At 44.9% G+C, this 16,781-nt stretch overlaps 1 protein-coding gene across 4 annotated transcripts in view; it reads left to right on the top strand.

Moving 5' to 3' along the window:
• Positions 1-16,781, top strand: part of LOC119162132 (exonuclease mut-7 homolog) — a 151,489-nt gene that overhangs the window by 42,580 nt on the left and 92,128 nt on the right. For all 4 annotated transcript variants that reach the window (XM_075879474.1, XM_075879472.1, XM_075879471.1 and 1 more), the window contains exons 10-13: positions 3,036-3,177; positions 3,246-3,307; positions 3,982-4,118; positions 4,198-4,298. In XM_075879474.1, coding sequence (XP_075735589.1) covers positions 3,036-3,177; positions 3,246-3,307; positions 3,982-4,118; positions 4,198-4,298 — 442 coding nt within the window. The remainder of the gene's footprint in view (positions 1-3,035; positions 3,178-3,245; positions 3,308-3,981; positions 4,119-4,197; positions 4,299-16,781) is intronic.

Genomic DNA, 16,781 nt, shown 5'->3' with positions numbered 1-16,781 from the left:
TTACAGGCATGCAGCAGCTATGGTAATTGTTCCAGTTTGATGCAATTCCACATTTTGGTGCAGAGCTGCGCCATAACTATGAAATTTACTGAAATTGTGCCATGCTGCACTAAAATGCCTGACCAGCCTCATAATTTTGTTAGTTGGGCTAACTTAGCGATAAATGGAGGCCATGTTGGCCACCTGTAGTTAGGCATCATCTACCAATCCAAGCACACGGTCCCTAACTTTAAAACAATAATGCAATATGTATTCAATAGGTCAGGACACTCGCGAGAGGCAATCGATCAGATAAAAGTTACAACGCCATTCGCCCATCGGTCCCATCCGACTACAGGCATGAACGCTTCGCTGCACACATGAATTTCCTAGTCAGCGAATGCAGCTAGTAAAGCTAGAAGCGTTTTTCGCGTGCTTACAAACTCCACATGCTGCCAATGCGGGCTTTGATAGCTACCACGGTGGTTGCCATAGCAACGACACATTAAACATTTTTCAGTCTTGAAGCTGCGCTGTCTCGGCGATATATATATCTGTGTTGCTAGGCCAACAGGTGCGCGCCGTTGTTACTTGATCTGGTTGACCATGCCTTGCAAGAGAGCAGTGAACTTGTGCCCTAAACCTAACCCCATCAGGAATAAAACCATGAAGAAGTTCCCGCTTATGACAATGCTATTCGTAATGATAACATGCTATAGCGATTTGTAAATTTTTTGGCCTTGTTCTAACCCATGCAGAATGTTGCTTGAGCTAACCCATGCAGAGCGTTGCTTGAGCCACCTTCTCCACAGTACAGCACTGCCATGCAGAAAAGTGTATTATTTGAAAGGGGCTTTTAGTACTACACTAAAAGAAAAGATCGAGTACAAAGGGAGTGTTTTTGTCGCACAACGAAAATCGACATCTATCCATCGTTCCTTTACTTGCACTATTGCTGCGTGCCCGGCACTTGCAGGTCACAAATAACATGCGCTTTATCAGCATGACATAGCTTTGTTGATAGGAAAGTGGCCAGCGCCGAGTTTTCAAGAAAGGAAACTCAAGAAAGCCAGATGATTAGTGTTGTGGGATAAAAACTCTTTTTCAACTCCTATTTTTTGGAGTGGAGTCAAGGGACACAGCACATTTTGTTCAAATGCTCGTGCGTGTTTACGCAACATAATTGCGAGCACTGGTATGATCACTAAAGTCTAAACAGTTTCGAGCAAATATTTGGAGTAGTGTAGGACATTTCTGCAGCCTTTAAAAAAAAAATAACAAAATTATAAGCCAGTATCTTTCACCACCCCTCCTCCTCAGTTGGATAACTTTCCCGAATTTTAAGGTTGCCAGCTTACGGATCCACATTTGAATTCGCAGAGCCTGTCAAAGGATTTGACAGGTGTGGAAAATGCTAATGGGGACTTTATCATTTTTCGCTCGGTGGGGTAGTTCAAATTCACTGTCCACGATTTAGAGGATGTTTAATGGTTCATACAATTTTTTTTTCTAAATGTAAGCCCTTTTTTTTTATACTGCTCAAATTTGATCTTTCATGATAAAAAAGGCCTTTTTATTTTCGGTGACCTGCTTCAAGTTTGAATTTTAATGCTTCAACAGGAAAATTTTGCTGCTCCAAAAATTGGTCCAAATTCTATTCCAGCTGTTGCAAAACTTATCTTGAGCTTTCCCTTCACTATGACATCTGTCAGCCTGTCTGGTGGTTTGAGACATCAAGCCCAGCAATGGTGCAACTATGCAATTTCGCTATAATTCTGTTCATGCCTCACTGCACTTATATAAGTGCAGCTTGTGCTAATACTGCCAAAATTTGCTGTTCCACTTGCCTACACATCAATGGAGCATTTTATGACCTCAAATATTCAAAACGTACGAACAGTTTTTCTCGGGATAGCCGCAAGGAGCCCACTCTTCTCAGCTTTCAACTATGCACTTCTTTATTACATACAATATAAACATTGTAGCCAATGTATGGCTGCTGCCACAACTGACAGACAACCACTTTAACCACTACAGGTATAGACTAGGTTGTATGTATATGAAATTTGGATGTGCAAACGTTTGTGATGATTCCTAAGAAGTCTCATCTATATGCTAAATGTAAATGCCCGCTTGCCTTGCATCCTGCTCAAAGTGCTGGTGCTTGCCCATGTTAAAGCGCTGGTGTGTTTTCCCACTCTTCTCAGCTTTCAACTATGCACTTCTTTATTACATACAATATAAACATTGTAGCCAATGTATGGCTGCTGCCACAACGGACAGACAACCACTTTAACCACTACAGGTATAGACTAGGTTGTATGTATATGAAATTTGGATGTGCAAATGTTTATGTGATGATTCCTAAGAAGTCTCATCTGTATGCTAAATGTAAATGCCCGCTTGCCTTGCATCCTGCTCAAAGTGCTGGTGCTTGCCCATGTTAAAGCGCTTGTTGTGTGTTTTGAATATGAAACTGGCATATTGTGGTGGCACACGAATGCGCGATGAAACTATATTCCTGGCGCTGCAGTTGAGAATGGGCCTTTCAGATACAGATGCACCATTAGCTATAAATAACATCTGAATTTCATCTGAATCTGAATAACATCTGAGATACATGAACATCTGTGTTGATGTATCTGTGAGGAAATGCCATTTAAACTGTCAGTGTCATTGTCGATGGGCAAAAGAATGCAATGTCCAGCCAGCATATCACATTCATGCGACTTCACTGGCATATGCCATTCTTTTGTGCTGAGATTGGTGGCTGCACTCTGTTGTGCTACTCCAAGTTATTTCCAAGTTCACAACCAAATCTGCTCCAAAGCACTACTTCTTTCAGCTCCATACCTCCTCGGGGACAGAGTTCCTTCTGCTGTAAATCTGCTCTAAAGCAACTTTTTGCCTGCTCCAATGATTGCTCTAAACTAACTAGACTACTCTTGCAAGTTCCATTAACCGATTTGTTTGACATAGTACATGTAATACGTGGCCCAGCATCACCCAGGTTGAGACTTTCTCTGATATACATATATGCATTTTTCTCCTCCTAGGGTGCAGGAATTGATAGAGTCTTGGAACTCTTACCGTGATCAAGATGACCCCTCAAAATACTTGCCTTTTAGGCTTGAGCTTTGTGATGTGGAAATGGTGGATACCGCAGATGGCTTCGAAAATTGCATTGAGATTATCAAGGTAAACATCTGCACTTTCATTTCGTTTGGTATGCTCATCTGAGTCTTTGTGTATTGTATTTTTTGCAGAACTATAATCTCGTTGGCATTGATGCAGAGTGGAAGCCAACTATGGGACTGACACCTGCAAGGTTTGTATCGTCAATATACTCAAGAAGTGTATTGTGAAGTGGATTTTCAGGCTTTATATAATGGAATGATGTGATTTCGCAAATACTGCCAGTAACCTGTTAAAGCAATGCTTTGAAATGAACATGACAATCGTGGAGAGCAGTGTGTTCTTATCACTACCATTAAATAGTGTTTATTAGCAGTCAGTGGTTTGAGCTATATAGTTGTAAGCAGCTTTAAAGGTCTGCAGTGTTTCTTCCTCAAAGCCGGATGCACACAAACCTTCACCTGTGGGCGTGCGCTCCAGGTCGTAATTGAGTCTGACAGCTGGTGATCCTTACCTGCCTTCAGAGAACATTGCCAAGGGCATAACAGGGGCTATGAGTTTAGTCGCGGAGGTTATCGGCTGCCACGCATCGGTCCTTTGGCTTTTTAAAAGTCCTGCATTGTGATTGTGTGCTCCACTGCTGCAATATTAGTTTTTCCATATGAACTGGTTAAACATTTTGTTGCAGTGCTTTGTCATCTTCATTGAAACTGAGGAATACAACTTTATTGTCTCCTGCATTGAAACTTACATAATGCTGGTTTCTGTAACACTGTGAATTTGGCATGACCTTTTATCTTGCAAAGCTGTTTCTCACTGCTTTATGGCAGCGTGTTTAAGCTTACTCATTCTACTGACCTTTTTTAGGCTGTCCTTGGTCCAGCTGGCAGTGTGGGACAATGTGTTTGTCTTGGATATGCTGAAGTTGTCTGAAATCCTGTCAGAAGAGCAATGGGGCCAGTTGTACACGGATGTGTTGGGATCAAATGAAATACTGAAGCTAGGTAAGCAATATATAGTATTGGATGTGAACATGTGTAGTGCCTGTGCCTTTCTATGGTATCTGAACTTTCTCATGTTTAGGTTTTGGCATTGCTGAAGATCTCAAGTTGCTGGCTGAGACCATCAAGTTCCCAGGAGGGAAGGTACAGAATATTGTGGACCTGTGCAGCTTTGCAGAAAAGGTGAGGATGCACTGATATCAGATCATTAAATGCACAATATACCATGTATTACTACTGCATTGGGTGGTGTGCTGCAGTGTTGCAGGGCCTCTTGAAAAGCATCAAAAGATCACCTTCCTCTGCATTGTTGTCATCAGCCTCGCAGTTTGTGAGCCCAGTGGGTATTGTCCAATTTCTTGGCAGTGTAATATTAGGTTATTCAATAATTAGTGTGAAGAAGGTCCTCAACCTCTTTTCAAAGTAATCATCAAATTACGTCAGTACGAGCACATTGCCTTGTGAACCGGCCGCTGAAAATTTTTTCTGCTGTGTTAAGAACAAGAGGCGTTACAAGGATTTGTCACATGCCTTAAGCACTTTCTTCTATCGTCGCAATTAGTGGGCTGGTAGCTACAATCGTGAGGGATGGCAGACATCCAAGAATCTTATGTCAGCTCATGTCATGAACTTAAGTGTGCATCATGAAATGCATTTGCTCCTTCTCTGTGTGATCTCGATAAGTGCTAATGTTGCTACTGTGCAATTTTAGTCTTATATAGAGGCAGTGTCGACACGTGGCAACACCCTGTGTCAAGAAGTGCAACTGAGGCAAACGTCGTTCTTAATGTGTGCGCACTGTTGGTCAATAGCAGGAACCTGTTCTAATGATGCAATGAAGCCAACACGAGCTGCTTCCGAAAGAGTGAGGATGGGTCTCTGCATGTAGAGGGCATTTAAGAGATTGGCAGCTTCGCGTTTCACTTGTATTTTCTACATTTCGTACTTGTCTACAAAATTTGGCTGAGCTGTTCATAGCAGTGTTTGCGGTTCATAGGATTGGATTTTTCACTAATCCTCCTGAAGGGTTTTTCATGGCTTAATATTCAGGTAATATATATATATATATATATATATATATATATATATATATATATATATATATATATATATATATATATATATATATAGATATGGGATATGGCACAATGGGAGCGTTGTCAACAAGGATAAATATATTTATTTCCCAACAGTTTCGGGAGGGGTCCTCCCTTCATCAGGGGATGAGTTTTACTGACATGAATTTCCAAACTTCCTTGTTGCTGCGTCCCTCTCGCCTTGAAACATGTTTTCGAGAGTGAGAGGGAACTAGAAAAAAAAGGGGGGGAGAAAAAAGAAAAAGAAAGAAAAGAAAGTAAAAAAGAGGAAGAACCACTGTCAACACTGAGAACGAAACCAACTGTCCGTGTACGTCCACATACGTTTCTTATCACGTGCTGTTCAGTTCTCGACGTGTGTCGGGCCACCCAAGATTGTCCCCGCGGTTCTCTTTTTCCTCTTTTTTACTTTCTTTTCTTTCTTTTTCTTTTTTTCTCCCCCCCTTTTTTTTCTAGTTCCCTCTCACTCTCGCAAACATGTTTCAAGGCGAGAGGGACGTGGCAGCAACGAAGTTTGGAAATTCATGTCAGTGTAACTCATCCCCTGATGAAGGGAGGACCCCTTCCGAAACTGTTGGGAAATAAATATATTTATCCTTGTTGACAACGCTCACGTGCCATATCCGATACCTTCACAAAGACTAACTGGCCCATTGAATTATTACTCTCACTATATATATATATATATATATATATATATATATATATATATATATATATATATATATATATTTATTGTACTTGTCTACAAAATTTGGCTGAGCTGTTCATAGCAATGTTTACGGTTGATAGGATTCGATTTTTCACTAATCCTGAAGGGTTTTTCATGGCTTAATATTCAGGTAAAAAAATATATATATATATATATATATATATATATATATATATATATATATATATACACATACATACACACATATACACATACATACATACAGTGATATGAAAGTGCTGCTTCAAACAGTGATTTTTGTCAGTAACTGCTCTAAACCTGCTCCAAGACGTAGCTGGCAAACAGAAAACAGTTAACTTCAATCGCGTGACGGTAGCGGTCTTTTTTTCGAGACTCGGATGGAGCCGCAACGCCTGGTGCGCCGTTCACCGTCGTTAGCTTAGAGTTGGTCAACGAACTTCTTCAGTGTATGAAGTGCGGTGTGTGTGGCGGGCCTGGCAGAATCTCCAAGGAAGGCCGCGAATATGGCATAGCCGCGAAACTTGTTCTCACATGTGACGAGTGGGGTAAACTGAGGACCGTATGGAGCTCGCCGACAGCAGGTGGGGACGCAGCGCACGGCCCCTTCGAAATTAACGTGCTCATGGTTCGCGCGGCAATGAGCACAGGAAACGGGCAAACTGCGCTCAACGATATTTTTTCCGCCTTAAACATTTCACAGAGAGGCCTGCACACCAAGACATACCAGGATTATGTGAAATTGAAAATGAACCCTGCCGCGCAGAAGGCTGCTGCGCGCGTTATTGACGACTGCGTGAGCACCGTGAAAACGGTGTATTCTGAACTTAACTATGAAAATCCTGGAAATATCGCCGTTTCCTTTGATGGAACTTGGCTGACCAGGGGTCACTCATCCCATATTTGTGTAGGGACCGTGATTGAAATATTCACGGGTTATGTGCTCGACTTCGTCGTCCTATCGAACTTTTGTTTGGGCTGCCAGCTAGGGCCGAAGGAGGACAACCCAAGGTATGCCGAGTGGCTAGCTGGTCACACTTGCCAAAAGAATACCTCCAGTAAGCCAGGAAAAATGGAGGTGGAAGCAGCACAAATGTTATTTGGCCGCTCATTGGAGAGACATGGGCTCCGCTACACAACCATGTTGTGTGATGGAGACAGCCGGGCCTTCAACATTCTGCAGGAGGCACAGGTATATGGCTTCGTGCCAATAGAAAAAGAGGACTGTGTCAACCATGTGCATAAGCGCATGGGCACAGCACTTCGAAACCTCGTGCAAAAACAAAGAGCCGAAGGAAAGCCAAGCCTTGGCGGCAAGGGCAAACTGACAGGCGAGCTGGTCACAAAGCTCACGTCATATTGTCATTTGCCTCCGTCCGAAAGAAGCATCGTCCCGATGCGCAACTTAGGTGCTCTACCAGGCGTATGAAGTGGTCGTACGAAAACGGCAACCGGGAACTAATTAACTCGATAAATACGGTTTCATACGCACAACGTGCACGACTTCGGGCAAATGCTTTTGGCGCTTTGAACTGCAATCAGTGTTGGGAACAACTTCGTAGTTCACGTCGTTCAAGCGTCGCGTGACGCTGTATGGACCAAAGTACCGTCTTAGCAGTTTCTCAGACAGTCCACGTCGACGTATCGGAATCCAGACCCACACTTTGTCGCCTGGCGTGTAGCTAATAAACTGGTGTCGGGTGTCATAGCATTGTGCATCTTGATGCTGCTGATGACATGTGTGCACGCGCGCGAGCTGTCTGGCTTCTTCAGCATGCTGAGTGAATTCTTCAGCGTCTACATGGATGTCACACTCATGCGGCAACATGGCGTCCAATGTTGTCGTGACTTCGCGACCTTAGATCAGACTGAACAGTGTCATTCCAGTGGTTTCTTGTCGAGCGGTGTTATAAGCAAACGTCACGTATGGCAATATCTGATCCCAGTTTTTATGTTCCGTGTCAACGTACATACTGGTCATGTTTGTGAGGGTCCTATTGAGGCGCTTCGTCAGTCCGTTTGTCTACGGATGGTATGCAGTTGTTCTCCGGTGAGCTGTACCGCTGAGCCTGAGAACAGACTCCAAAAGCTCATCGGTGAAGGCAGGTCCTCTGTCTGTGATCACTGTTGTCGGAGCGCCGTGCTGAAGGACGATGTTTTCGATGAAGAATTGAGCGGCTTCTGCTGCTGTGCCACGCTGCATAGCTTTAGTCTCCGCATAACGGGACAGGTAATCAGTGACCACAATAATCCATCTGTTCCCTTTTGTGGAAGTTGGAAAGGGACCCAGGAAATCCATTCGGATCTGGGTGAACGGCTTTTCTGGTGCTTCGACTGGATGTAAAAGACCAGCTGGCTTGCTGGGAGGCGCTTTGCATCTTTGGCAGTCAGTGCAAGTTCGCACGTGATGGTTAACAGCAGCAGGTAACTTTGGGCAGTAGTACTTGCATCGTAGTCGGCACAATGTTCGGGTGTAGCCTAGATGACCAGAAGTTGCTTCATCATGGCACGCTTCCATAATTTCTTTTCGAAGAGAGGCAGGCACGACGAGCAAGTGCGGGTTAACGGTCGGTGAGATGTTTTTCTTATAAAGAACATCGTTTCGCAAGCAAAAAGATGGCAGTCCTCTAGTAAATAACCGCAGCACGTCTTTACGTCGTCCTTCTAAATATTCAATGAGTGGTAACAGCTCAGGGTCACTGCGCTGCTCTCGTGCAATAGTGGCCGTGTTGACAACTCCCAAGAATGCCGCGTCGATGCTTTCGTCATCAGGAGCGACAGTTTCCACTGGCGACCGTGAGAGACAGTCGGCGTCGGTGTGCCTCTTCCCAGATTTATAGACGATGGTCATGTCAAACTCTTGAAGCCTTAGGCTCCAGCGCGCCAAACGACCAGATGGATCTTTAAGGTTCGTGAGCCAGTACAAAGAGTGATGGTCGCTAACAACCTTGAAGGAGCGGCCGTACAAATACGGACGAAATTTGATGACTGCCCACACCACGGCGAGACACTCCTTCTCGGTGGTCGAGTAGTTCTCCTCCGTGCGAGAGAGAGTTCTGCTGGCGTAGGCTATCACTTTTTCACAGCCATCTTGCCACTGCACCAAAACGGCACCTAGACCTACATTGCTGGCGTCAGTGTGAAGTACTGTAGGGGCGTCCTGGTCGAAGTGCGCCAGGATTGGAGGTGTTTGCAGGCGTTGTCGTAGTTCATTGAATGCCATTTGCTCCTGTTCACCCTAAAAGAAGGGGACGTCCTCACGTGTCAGTCGTGTCAATGGCGCCGCAATAGACGAAAAGTCCTCGATAAATCGCCGGTAATAAGTGCACAACCCTAAGAAGCGTCTCGCAGCCTTTTTGTCACGGGGTGCAGGAAATTGCGCTACGCGTCTATTTTGGCCGGGTCAGGTCGAGCACCCTCGTGACTGACGACGTGGCCTAGGAAGCTGAGTTCGTGTAAACCAAAATGACATTTTTCTGGTTTTAACGTCAGGCCGGCCGAGCGTATGGCTTGGAGTACGGTGAATAGACGGCTGAGATGTTCGTCGAATGATGCTGAGAATACAACATCGTCCAGATAGACCAAGCATGTTTGCCACTTCAGGCCCGATAGTATGGTGTCCATGAGACGCTGAAAAGTGGCTGGCGCCGAGCACAACCCAAAAGGAAGCACCTTAAATTCGTAAAGGCCATCAGGCGTCACAAAGGCCGTTTTTTTACGATCTCTCTCGTCGACTTCTATCTGCCAGTAGCCGCTGCGGAGGTCCGTAGAAGAAAAGTAGCGCGCATAACGCAGCCGATCGAGTGAATCGTCTATGCGGGGCAGTGGATGTACGTCTTTCTTCGTAACTTGGTTCAACTTGCGATAATCAATACAGAAACGCAAGCTGCCGTCTTTCTTCTTGACCAAAACCACGGGGGACGCCCAAGGACTTTTCGAAGGTTGTATGACGTCATCTACTAGCATCTTCTGTACTTGCTTCTAAATCTCCTCGCGTTTTTCGGAGCCACACGGTAGGGGTTCTGCCGAATCGGTAGCGTGTTGTCTTCAGTAATGATGCGGTGCTTGGTCAATGGTGTCCGCTGGACCTTTGATGTACTTGAAAAGCAGTCTTCGAATTGGTGTATAAGTTCAAGCAGGCGCTTCCTATCAGAGGGTGGTAGCGTGGAGCAGATGTCCACCGACGAAGTTGTCGAGGCGGGGACAGTGGCGTCATCTGGTTGCAAAGCAAAACGATCCCCGGCTTGGTCTAAATCGTCGTAGTAGGCGATGGCGGTACCCTTCTGAATTTGACGGCACTCGTTGCTGAAGTTTGTGAGGAGCACTTCTGCCTGTACACCAGTAAGCGCCAGGATGCCCCTCGCGATGGAAATGCCTTGCATGAACAAAAGAGTGACTATGTGCTCTGCTATCACCTCTTTGTAGCACGGCCACCCACTGGACACCGACACAAGGCAGCAGGATCTCGGTGGGAGGGTCACATCGTTGGCTATTCGCAAACAGCCACGTGGTTCGTCACTGCTGTTGACGGCACATGGATGTGCGCAAAACGTCACAATACGTTGAGGGATTTTGATAACAGCGTCATGATCTTGAAGAAAATCCATGCCCAGAATTAGCTCTTTACAGCAGTCTGGCAACAGGACGAAAGTGGCCACGAAGCTAGAATCCCCAATGCGAAATCGAGTGGTGCATTTACCCGTGGGAGTCATCAGCAGACCACCAGCACTCCTTATGTGCGGACCTGTCCACGGTGTCTTGACCTTTCTAAGGCGGTCGGCGAGTTCTTGTCGCATGATTGAGAAGTCGGCGCCAGTGTCGACCAGTGCTGTAACGTGATGTCCGTCAATGAAAATGCCAAAATCAGCACGTACAACTTCACCGGCATTAGTATTCGTCGTCGTATTCGTCGTGGTTGTCGTCATATCCTTTTGCGATGATAGGGGGAACTTTTCGGTGTCTCGACCATTGGCAACCTTGCCCCCGGAGGTCGCAGCAGTTAGTTTCCCTGGCGCGGTCTAGGCGAACGGCCTCTGGTGACGTCCGCGTAGCTCTGAGGTAAGTCACGGTGACGCGCAGTAGATGGAGATCGCCAGCGACGCGGTGTAGTTGCTTGGCCAGTCGACACTTGATCGGCATCGTTGGCACGACGGTCTTCAGAGCGGAAAGAAGCGGGACGAGAAAAGTTCCCGAACCTGGAATCGCTAAGACGGCAATAGCGGGCAATGTGACCTGGTTCTCCGCAGCGGAAGCAAATAGGTCGACGGTCGGCCATGCGCCACAAGTCAGTTCGGCGAACTGGTGGTCGTCTCATGAAATCCCGTTGCCACCAAGGTACGGCAGCGGGTCGTGGCTGGAAGGGTGTCACCACAAATGACGGTGGAGGACGACGGACCGTATCAGCGTAGGTCGCTGGATGTGGCTCGGGAGTTGTCACGGGTGGTTTAACGGCTTGCCTCAACTCCTGGCGGACGATTTCGGCAACAGATGCGACAGGCGGCTGGGTAGGGGGGACGAAGAGGGCCCGAAGTTCCTCACGCAGTATTTCTCTAATCATTTGTCACAGGGAACTTTCACATACGGCAGTGTTCTCAGCTGCAGCACTTACTGCTGTGTGGTTCGGCAGGCGGTCAAAGTGTCGGTATTGTTGTCGCAGTGCGCGCTCGATGACAGTCGCCTATCTTATGAATTCATCTACTGTTGTAGGTGGATTTCGTATGAGGCCCGCAAACACTGGTTCTTTGACACCCTGCATTAGGTGACGCACCTCCTCTGTGTACATGGCGGCTGTTTCGTTGGGTTTTTGTACGCGAGCCTCAATCAGTTGCTGTGCGCGATCTTGTCGGTCCGTGTTCGAAAATGTGGCGAGGGGCTTTCGACGGAAATCTTCCCGAGATTGGAAAGTAGCCTCGTATTGGAAAGTAGCCTCATGGTTCTCGTACCACGTGCGAGCGCTATCTTCCAGGGCGAAATATGCACGGCCAAGTTTGTGCTGTTCGTTCCAGTGGTTAGATACAGCGACCCGTTCGAACTGTTCGAGCCAGTCCTCGACATCCTCGTACTCTTCCCCATGGAAAAATTCAGGAACGCGAGGATGTTCAAGAGTCGCCTGGAAGGGAAGAGTGGTCTGCGATGTAATGGTAACCGTGGATATGGTAGGAGCTGCCATGCTGGTTAGAGGCGGAACAGGTGCGGACTCCGGACTTAGGCCTAGTAGGCGCCGACTGAATCAGTGCACCGGAGTTGTGACGAGGGGCTAGGTCTGTGGACTAGGTGAATGGGTCCGAGCAAGACTGTCCTGCATCCGGTTGTAGGCTCGAGCACCTCCACCAGTGTCACGTCAAAACAGAGGTTTTGCCGCAGAGATCGAGACATCAGAAGCAGGTCGATCTTTTTAATTAGAATGCGCAAGCGAGTTCTTATTTTTCGTCCATTTTGTAGTCCTTCGTGGCACATGCACAACTGCCATCGTCTTTCTTGAGCAAGCACGTGACAATATTATGGATGGGCTTTACAAAGCAACCAAGGAAGCATTGAGGCCATGAATAATGCTGTCTGGGCAACCTTTTATCACGTAGCATCTACTGATGCAAGCCCTCAGCACTCTCACTGCCCAACTGGTAAAGAGTCATGGTGCAAGTACAACAAGGCTGTTGCCAAGCAGGAGACTCCTCCGAATCATCGCTACAACCTGCCGGAGTATGTGGTTGATGCCTTGTGGCCTATTTACACGTGCCTCTCTGACAAGAAATTGCTGGAGCGTTGTCAGCGAGGCAAAACACAGAACTCAAACGAGAGCCTGAACTCTGTCATCTGGTCACTCGTGTCCAAAAACAAACACGCGGCGCCTTTCCCCGTTGAAGCTGCTGTGGCCGAAGCTGTCGCAAGGTTCAACGCTGGCAAAGGGAGAGCAGATGCCGCCATATTCAAGGAGCTGCACCTGCAGCAGAGTGTTGTGGCGGCTGAAAGATGCTCACAAAAGGACAGTCACCGACTAGTGGCATCGGAGAAGAAGCATGAGCATGCTGAAAACTTCAAGCATGCCATGAAAAGAAAGTGCACCAAGGACAATGATGACTACATTCCTGGTGGCTTCTAACATGGTTGATACACCGATTCACACCTTTTCTTGTTAAATATAAGTGCTCAGCATGTTCCTAAACTTCTTTTCTCGTTTTCTTAAAACAACATTTTTCATCACACCCTAAGCCATTGCCCACAGTATCTTTTAATGTAGCAGTCGGATTTTGATAATTCTTGCAGCATTTGAAAGCTTATACACAGATTAGTGCAAGAAAACAAAAAAATGTAATATTTTTATGTACAATAGTGATTTATTTAGCTACAAACTTAAGCAACAGTTTCAGATTTCTAATGAGAGTACTTGTTAAGGCCATAACTCTGGTACCAATGAAGCTAAAAATAAAATTATGGTTTTGTTGCACTCCCTGGCCTTCATGGAATGCTGTCATATCAAATTTGTAGCAATATTTTATGAGGAAGGTGTCAAAAGGCTGGGCAGAATGCATGTTTATGTAACAGTCAATATTTCGAAATATAAAAATGATAGCAAAAGGCTAATTGCATATTTGTTTTCAGCTGTGAAAAATACATATTATATTAAAATTTCAGCTTGAAATACTGAAAATTAAAACAAAAATTTCAGACCAGTGTCTCCCCTTAAGTGACGAATGGCATTTGGGAAAATGACATTTGATCTGAAGGCATTAGGAGGTAAATGCCATTTTTTCTGCCCGTGTGGCACGGGTATTAAACAATCTCTCAGAAGGTGAACATCCAGAAGAATAAATCTTCCATTCTTTAAAGGAAAATTGTGCTTGTCTTTCTCTTTTTCTTTTTTCTAACCCATCAAAGTACGGTTTTGCTACAGCTTTATTGTCAAAATGTGACAGTAATTTACTCATGAGCACATTTATTTTGAACCCATGAAATTGAGTAGTAGTTGATTACTCTAAATACTCTGCTTGAAAGGAAAGTTTTTACCAGGCTTAGCAAATAAATGCTCTGTCTTATTCCTTTCCTCCTCATTATAAGTATGCTTAATTCAGTGTTTTTTAAGCAACATATTTGGGTTTACTTTGCATGTTAGCTTATTTGTTTTGGGGGGCACTTCTGATAAGACAAACAAATGATCGTGGTTCCTTCAAGTTTACTGTAGTTTCTGTTGTATTTTACTAGATTACTTTTCTACACCACCAAAAGTATAAGTTAGATTAGTCGAAATACTCTGCTTGAAAGCACAGTTTTTATCAGGCTGAGCCAATTCCTTTCCTCCCCATTAAAAAAAGTACACTTAATTCAGTGGTTTTCAAACAACATATTTGGGCTTACTTGGCATGTTAACTTATGGGTTTTTGGGGGCACTTCTGATGAGACGAACAGATGATCGTGGTTCCTTCAAGTTTACTGTAGTTTGTGTTGTATTTTACTAGATTACTTTTCCGCACCACCAAAAAAAGTAAGAAAAAAAGTAAATGGAAACTGGTGGCTGTGCCTTGTTGAAGTTGCTGTGGTGCCAGATGTTGATGTCTGCTGGGATATCTGCAATTCCTTATTCACAAAAATTTATTACATTGTGTCCTAAAGAGCCAATGACTTAAGGTGATGAGACGAACAAATGATCGCGGTCCCTTCAAGTTTACTGTAGTGTCTGATGTATTTTACTAGATTACTTTTCCACACCACCAAAAGCGGTAAGAAATGGAAACTGGTGGCTATGACACGTTGAAATTCCTGCACCAGCTCACTGTGGTGCCAGATGTTGATGTCTGCTGGGGTATCTGCAATTCCTTATTCACAAAAATTCATTACATTGTGTTCTAAAGAGCCAATTACTTAAGATGATGAGACGAACAAATGATCGCGGTCCCTTCAAGTTTACTGTAGTGTCTGTTGTATTTACTAGATTACTTTTCCACACCACCAAAACGGGTAAGAAATGGAAACTGGTGGCTATGACAATATGAAATTCCTGGACCAGCTCGCTGTGGTGCCAGATTTTGATGTCTGCTGGGATATCTGCAATTCCTTATTCACAAAAATTTATTTCATTGTGTTCTAAAGAGCCAGATACTTAAGATTGTGTATGAATAGTGATGAATAGTTTAGTGTTACTCTGTGCTTGGCAGGACCATGCCAGAGGTTCGTAGCAAGCTTCTGCAACCCATTGCCTGCAGGCTAGGTGCTGATCCATGCGTTACTGGCTAGCGTGAAGCAGGAAGGATAATGGCTAGCAGGAAGGATAATAAAAAGGCTTAGAGTGTCAGTAAAAGGCTTATTTCAGTAAGCAGCTGCAATTCAATGTGATAGTGGTCTTATACCATTCTCACATGTGGCAGCTTGAGTGCACTTTGAGCTGGTGTACTTGCGCTCACAAAGTGTCTTTTTGGCGTTTGGCTGCTGCACAAGAAAACGAAGTATATTTGGAAATTATGGCAGTGGCAATCGGCGGATTTGTAGGGCAACACATATTTGTTATTCTTGCGCCCGTGTCTCATCGACGGACCACATAGTCTTCGTGAAAGTAGCACCAGTGGCACATGCCATCGCAAATGATCAGAGAACGATTCGCCTACACGTGCAAGTGTGCAAGGAAGTAAACAACACGTCGGATTGAGTCATTGCACAGCATGTGCTGCCGCATCATTCAGGTGGAAGTGGCCGCAAACTGCTCGAGAGCAAAAGTAGCGAGCTTTTTTGCTGTATTATGATTTGCTTTAATATACAGCAGTATTCCTTATTACTAAAACAATGGTTTAAAGATAGTATGAGCGCCGCTTTAGGCAGCATCATATTTCTGTGCAATCCACAGGTACCGAGGCTACACACTTCATTGCAGTGAAGTGAGTTTGGGTAACACATTTGCCGGCAAGTGTACTTCGCAGCGACGATGCAAGTGCACTTCGTAGCAGCAGCGCGCTGCAAATTTGCACGCTGTCGTGTCACTTGCGCATGTCATTTGCGCGTGTGACAGCACGCAAATGACACTAGTGGCGAAGTGTACTCGCTCGAAGTGCGCTTAAGTTGCCACTTGTGTCAGGGGTACTAGTATGAAATTGCATTTCTTGCCAGAGTTCGATGTCTATTCCTGGTGGGGTAATTTATGAGGTTCTGTAATCCGGCTTGTGAAAAGCCACAGCACAGTTCCAGCTCTAAAGTTCGAGTTTCTAAAGTTACAGCTCTCGGCTTGAACTTTCGAACGTCCATGATTGCTTGGGGTGGTGCGATAAAAGAAACTGCACACAAGCAAAAGGTCATATGAGAACGCGTTTGCCCAGGCATATATGTACTGGGCAAACTGGAAGGTGCCTCAGTGTGCGTCTTCGGTAGCGCAGCAGTTCCTTGATTCGCAGGTTGTTCACGCATCTGGCGTTGCACTGCAAGCAATGTAAAGAAGACAACTACAAGCCTTTATTTGAGCGAAGATTTCTGTGATATACAAAAATACCGGTGGCGCTCAGAAGGAGATAGAGCCTTTCGGTATTAGGTGGGAGGGGCCATATTGCATTATTATTTTATTTTATTATTTATTACATACTGCAGTCCGTAGACCAAGCAGGAGGGGCACAAAAAAGGAGCATAGCGAAAAAAGCGAACAAGTTATACAGCAAGTTAGAATACACAAAGCTACTGAAAAACAATTCGTACTAAATAGGATGCTTAGTGTTATACATACCTAGAAAAAAAAAATGCGAACAAACTTTTAGAAACAGTTTCAAGCACAAAAAAGTAAAGTTACACAGTTGAAATAATAAGATGAGGTAATCTAGCATTGAAATATTAACAGTGTTGATTATACAAAAAGATGCATGTAGTTTTCAAAGTCGGGAATGCCACGGTCAGGAAAAACATTTGAAG

The sequence above is a fragment of the Rhipicephalus microplus genome, chromosome X (genome assembly GCF_043290135.1).
Source record: "Rhipicephalus microplus isolate Deutch F79 chromosome X, USDA_Rmic, whole genome shotgun sequence".
Classification (NCBI taxonomy): domain Eukaryota; kingdom Metazoa; phylum Arthropoda; class Arachnida; order Ixodida; family Ixodidae; genus Rhipicephalus; species Rhipicephalus microplus.
The sequence above is the reverse complement of the archived record's forward strand: the minus strand, read 5'-3'. Positions and strand labels throughout refer to the sequence as shown.